At 39.5% G+C, this 5,621-nt stretch overlaps 1 protein-coding gene across 1 annotated transcript in view; it reads right to left on the bottom strand.

Annotated features, from left to right (window-relative positions):
* ccdc146 (coiled-coil domain containing 146) overlaps nt 1-3,189 on the bottom strand; it is a 42,689-nt gene extending 39,500 nt beyond the window's left edge. The window contains exons 1-3 of the mRNA XM_079655689.1: nt 3,083-3,189; nt 1,656-1,738; nt 132-347 (exon numbers count right to left, since the gene is read on the bottom strand). Of these exons, the coding sequence (XP_079511815.1) occupies nt 132-347; nt 1,656-1,738; nt 3,083-3,088 (305 nt within the window). The 5' untranslated portion in view covers nt 3,089-3,189. The remainder of the gene's footprint in view (nt 1-131; nt 348-1,655; nt 1,739-3,082) is intronic.
* Nucleotides 3,190-5,621: the final 2,432 nt, after the last annotated feature.

The raw sequence follows: 5,621 nt of genomic DNA, 5'->3' as shown, positions 1-5,621 counted from the left end.
TTTTGTCAAGTCAAATATAACTTTTTACCTGACATTTGGTTTCAATGTCGTACCGAAAATGAAACTTTGCAGCATGAGCGGTTGCAGTAATAGCGTGTGTACGTGTATGCATACACACACACGGTGCTCACCATCTGAGGCGGTGCTGTGTCTTGTACTCTCTGTCCTCAGCAGCTTTCAGTTCATTGCATGCCTGCAGGAGGTGTTGCCTCAGTTCATTGACCTCACTTTCAGGCTGCTCAGAGGTGCTCTGCTCCTCGGCTCTCTCCAGCCCGGCCTGCAGCCTCTGAAGCTCCGCACGGCATCGCTTTGCCTCTCCCAAAACGTGGAGCTCGGCATCCTGGGAACTATTAGATTAAACAGATTATTTAAGTAGTAAACAAGTACCATGTGGAACGTTTCTTCTAATGTGTTTTGGGACGTTGCCTCTGTCGGCCACCGTAACAAAACACTGGTAAAGCAGATTAAATCAATGTTACGTCTTTATTTTATACATGAACAATTAAGTCTCAAAACATATTTCTTCACACTGGCATATCCACCCTGATCACATCACACATCCTCTGCTTTTCTGTTTTGATTGATTGATTGATTGATTATATTGTCGTGTTTTTTTGGACTTTTGTTTTGTGTGCGGCGACCTTGAGAGCCTTGAAAGGCGCCTTTATAAATAAAATGTATGTTGATTATTCTTATTATTATTACATGAGAACAAGACCCTGTAAGTCATGATACTTGAGGAAACTAACCAACCATTATAAATGAACCCATTAACACATTAGTTTCATGGCAAATCATAAAACAACACAACTACTTGTTAACACTTGTCTGAATCCAATTTCTCAGAATAGCTTTGTTACTAAATGCATGTAGACATACATTTAGATTGGTTTCTTATTTTCCCAAGAAATCACACAGAGATTTGTTGCTTCCACAATAAATTGGGGTCTCAAATGTTAATTTATGAGCCTTTGTGGCGACTCTGAGAATCAGTGTTTCATTAGATTAAGCTTAAGAAAGAAGTGTGTTTTGGAGTATTTCCCTACTACATAAAGTCGTGGTATAATATTACAAGGGGGCATTATTATATATTCTTTTGATAAGGAAATGACAGATGATAAATTATTGTACGCTAATGCAAAGCCACATTCCTTCCATCGACTTAACAAGCACTGCCTATTAGCCTTTTTACCCTTGGTTGTGAATAAATGTGAATTTATCAGTTATGTGATCAGCCATGAGAGGCAGATAATTATCTGTTATCTGCTGAACAAAATCCATATCATGCATTCATAGCGATACTGCCTCAGGTCGTATAACCTTGCGTTCCACTTTTTGCTCAAATAAGGATTTCTGGCTAGACTATACCTTGAGTGAAAGGTGACCCCAATCACAATGTCCCTTCAGAAGCCAGCGTCTTGTCACAGATGCTATTCCCACTCTTTATTAACAGTAAAAAAAACAACTGATAGGGATTTAAGACTTCTTCAAGGACACTTCAGACGGAAAGATTCTGGCTCTCAGAAGATTTAAACCGTCTTTTTGATGTATTTTCAGCAGCTTTGCAGTCATAATGCACCTCCGACATATAACACACAAATCAGCAACTTCTTCCAAAATGTAACACACAAAATTCACTCAAGCACAAAACGTACCTCTTGAGAGTTTCACAGAGTAGCCTGTAGCTGGATTTCAGTTCGGCGGCTTTGTTCTGGCTGATTTTGCCCAATGACAAGAACTGTGGAGCAGGAAAACAGAAATATTAGAAATCCAGGACATGAAAAACAGTTTGAAAAGAGGAATTTGAGGAAAATCGATTATTTAAGGTTGATAGTAAAGATTGTTGGATTTTTGCTGATATCTGATTTGACGAAATGTTCCAACTTTTTGTGTTGTTCTTGATGTGTACAGTATGAGTATTGTTTACAGAATGTTTCTCAAATTAAATAATATATTAACCGAATGACTTAGTTAAAAATAGTCCATTATGTGGGTGTGAAATCCTTAAAATTGTAAAAACAAGCCACAACTAAATAATAAGCTCAATCTTTGCTGCACATTTCACCTAAATACACTAAATATAAGCATCTTCAGTCCTTAGCGAAACAAATAGAACCCACCTTAAAGTCTAATAAATGCTTAATCAATGGTTTGGATCACACGCGCAAAGCACCAATATATCAACCAATGTTACGCATGCAAAACTGATGTCAGTATTTCATTTAAGAGCCTTTATAAGTGGATACCAAACATGTTTCAATATTCAACCCAGTTTCACGGCATTTCGTGTTATCGTCACGAAATTAATCTATTGATTCGTGTTCACCAACACGATTCCCCCATTTTTTTCGTGTCACACAGAACAATTTTAGAAGCAATGTATTTATATTGGTATCTTTCGTGACTGCACCAAATAATAACAAATTAGAAGGAACTCAGACATTATACTATTTAAAATAAAAGGGTTAGGGTTAGGGTAAGATATTGAGTAAGAAAATGTTTTTATGAACCACATAGCTTCCAGTCTTCCAAGACCCCACCGGACAAAAAGACGTGGTGCAGGCACGAAACATACTACCGATAGAAATACATTGCTTTTAAACTGCGAAAATCGTGTTGGTGATGTAAACTGTGTTCGTTATTCTCCCGTCCAGGAGAGAAGCTTTAAAATGAGACTAAATGGAGTCTCTGTGAAAGTTCAATTGGGTACTTTAATTAAAAAAGGCGCGGGTTGGTCACAAGCATGATATTGTTCAGTCAGACAAACAGCTGTGATCCGCTCCTCGTTAGGGAAGAGAAGAGTTATATATCCTCTGCTGGCTCCTCCTCGCCTGCCGGCTCGCCTCGTCTCCAATGTCCGTTGTTGCATTTAAACAGAGGATAGGTTCTTTTCACATTCAATATATGCTTAAAACGCCTTTTCTCCTCATATTCTCTTTCATCACTTTTCATTTAACACATTCTAAACGCTGTAATCAATACTCTAAAAAATACTTCTCGGCTCGTTTGGTTTCCGGTCATTCCGGATGTTGTCACATGCTACTCTCGTCTGTAAACAATAATGTATTCAAATAAACTGTACCTTCATTTAATATTCAGCATGGTAGTATCTCGACATCTATAGTTGTAGTGTTAAATCAGTAGGCTTCGGTTTGCACCACTCCATATCATTTCACTACTAAATTCACCTCTTTAGGAAATCGTATATTAGCCACATGCTAAATGCTAACCGTAGATGAAGGATTTTCAGAATAAAAGCTTAACTGCTTGTGCACAAGAATTTCTGGTTTTTCAGTATAAAAGAGCATTAAAACTGACGGCATGTTTAAACTGCATTTCCCCATTAAAACATTGATTTTAATTTCTAACAGTGAACACGAATCAATAGATTAAATTAATTTCGTGACTATAACACGAAATGCCTTGAGACTGGTTTGCAATATTATCATGCATCCCTTATCGATTGCAGCTTTTAAGCGTGTAGCAAAGAATTCCAAACTCCTATCAGCATACGATTGGTGGCTATGTTTTTCAAACCTCCCCCAGTGTCAATCATCCACAGCTGAACAGTGGAGCTGCAGCCAAATATTACAGCAGTCCTAAACTGTTTGGCTGCATTCAGCTAAAAGTTGGCAACAAGTCCTCCTGCATGCTCTGCCAGCTCATGTTGCACCATTTCAAAGTCTTTGATCTGACCTAGGGCTGCCTTTATAACAGCTATCACATTAATAGAAACACTATATCACAATCTGTGGAAATGCCTTGGCTTTCTTTCACACGGAATATTCAATAGGACCATATTGCTTTGAACCAGAAGTGTGCAGGCACTTTTATAATATTGTTTAGCGACAAAATTAAGTTCCAGAAGTTGGAAACTAAATCACCAGAGAGCCTTAAAGAGTTTAAAACATCATAAAAGTCAGAACTTTTTTGAAAAGAGTTGCTTTATTTCTGCTGTAATATGCTCAAACTTTATGGTTACTGTTATAAGAAAAATATCTTTAATATCTGCCTGGACTCAAAGTGTGGTCGACTGCCGCAGAGCCCAACTCCCCGATGTCTGCCAGAGGATTTGAATAAAGTCAGGCTGAATAAACCCTTAATCCAGATATCACAGCATCAGAACACCATATCACCGTCAGCATGAAAAACCAACCCCTAACCATCTGCAATCTCAAAAGGAGAGGAGAAATCATTGAGAATGGCCCATATATAAGGATAACTTATGTAGATTACGGGTACCATTAACCCTGGATGAGTTTAAGAAGTCGATAAAAAAAGATACACAGCTGTGAAACCGTGGCATAAACACGGCACGGAGAAGGATATCAGGTCAACAAAAAAGGGGAAATTATCACTAAGAGTCGTTGTTAAATGACTCTCTGTGGCAACGTGGCTCTGTGTGTGTAAACAGTGATAGAAAACAGAGGGGCCGGTGTTGTTCCCTCTTATCTCCGGAGCCAGGTTGGCAGAGCGGGGCGTAATGAGGGATAGCCTTGTCTCAGCTGCAGGACTGAGGATATCTCAGGTCGGACTGTGTAGCAGGTAATCAAACGGCAATGAACACACACAAACACACACGGGAGCCGATATCTCAGCCCGACTTCAAACATTGGGGGATAGCCGATTATGTGTTTAGATTCATTCCATTATATTGTTTATCTGGCTGCTGTCGAATGTGCTCGCAAAACCTCTGGACCACGTTCCAAGGGCTGAAAGGACAGAGATATGAATGTTGTGGATCATGTAGATTAAGGCTCCCGTTAATATGATGTATTCAGATGTTTTTTTCCGTCAGTTTGCATTAGCAGCCCCCCAAGGTCACGCTAATACAACACCTGAGAAGCTGTACACAATCTGTGTTTCAGACATTTTTAGTACGGTTAAATCTCCCACTCTTGTATTTTGAATTGATCTCTTTAAAAGGAGACTTATTTTACACATTTTCAGGTAAATGTTTGTATTTTCTGCCTCGACCGTGACATGTTCCCATGCTTTAATGTTCAAAAAGCACCTCTTTTCACCCTCTGTCTGAAACCAGAGCCCAGTCTGCTCTGATTGGTTAGCTGGCCGGGTCTGTTGTGATTGGTCAACCGCTTAGAGATGTGTCGGGAAAGCCTCGCCCCTTAGCCTATCACGTATCAATGTGTTGAAGCGCTAGCTACTAGAAGCGCAAATGTTACATAGTGATGTCACTATGTTACAGCAGTAAATGAAAGAGTCCAAAGGAGATGTTTCACGCAGGGGGGAAACTCCCTATTGAGGGATTTGGGATTGTAGCCTTTGCAGACCATTTACATGCACACAAACCGATATAAACAACTACAAGAAAGGGAAAATCCCCCCAAAAAACATAAAAGGGTTGCTCAGTATATTATGAGAACATGCTAAAAGATTTCACTGTACGGACATCTTTCAAAAATAACTTAAATATGGATATCAGCCTAGCAACAGACATGCTAGCCATACACTGGGCATTTATCTGAGAGAAGCAGCCTGAAGCGCTTTCAGACAGCCTTTCCAATTCCGCTGCCAAGACTTATCTTCAGCAGTGGGGTATTGGAAGCTTTTATGGGGAGGCTGCATACGGCTCACATGTGGCACAGCATCTTTCGAAGTGA

The sequence above is a fragment of the Notothenia rossii genome (assembly GCF_949606895.1).
Source record: "Notothenia rossii genome assembly, chromosome: 10".
Taxonomy (NCBI): domain Eukaryota; kingdom Metazoa; phylum Chordata; class Actinopteri; order Perciformes; family Nototheniidae; genus Notothenia; species Notothenia rossii.
This window is presented reverse-complemented; position numbering and strand designations above follow the sequence as displayed.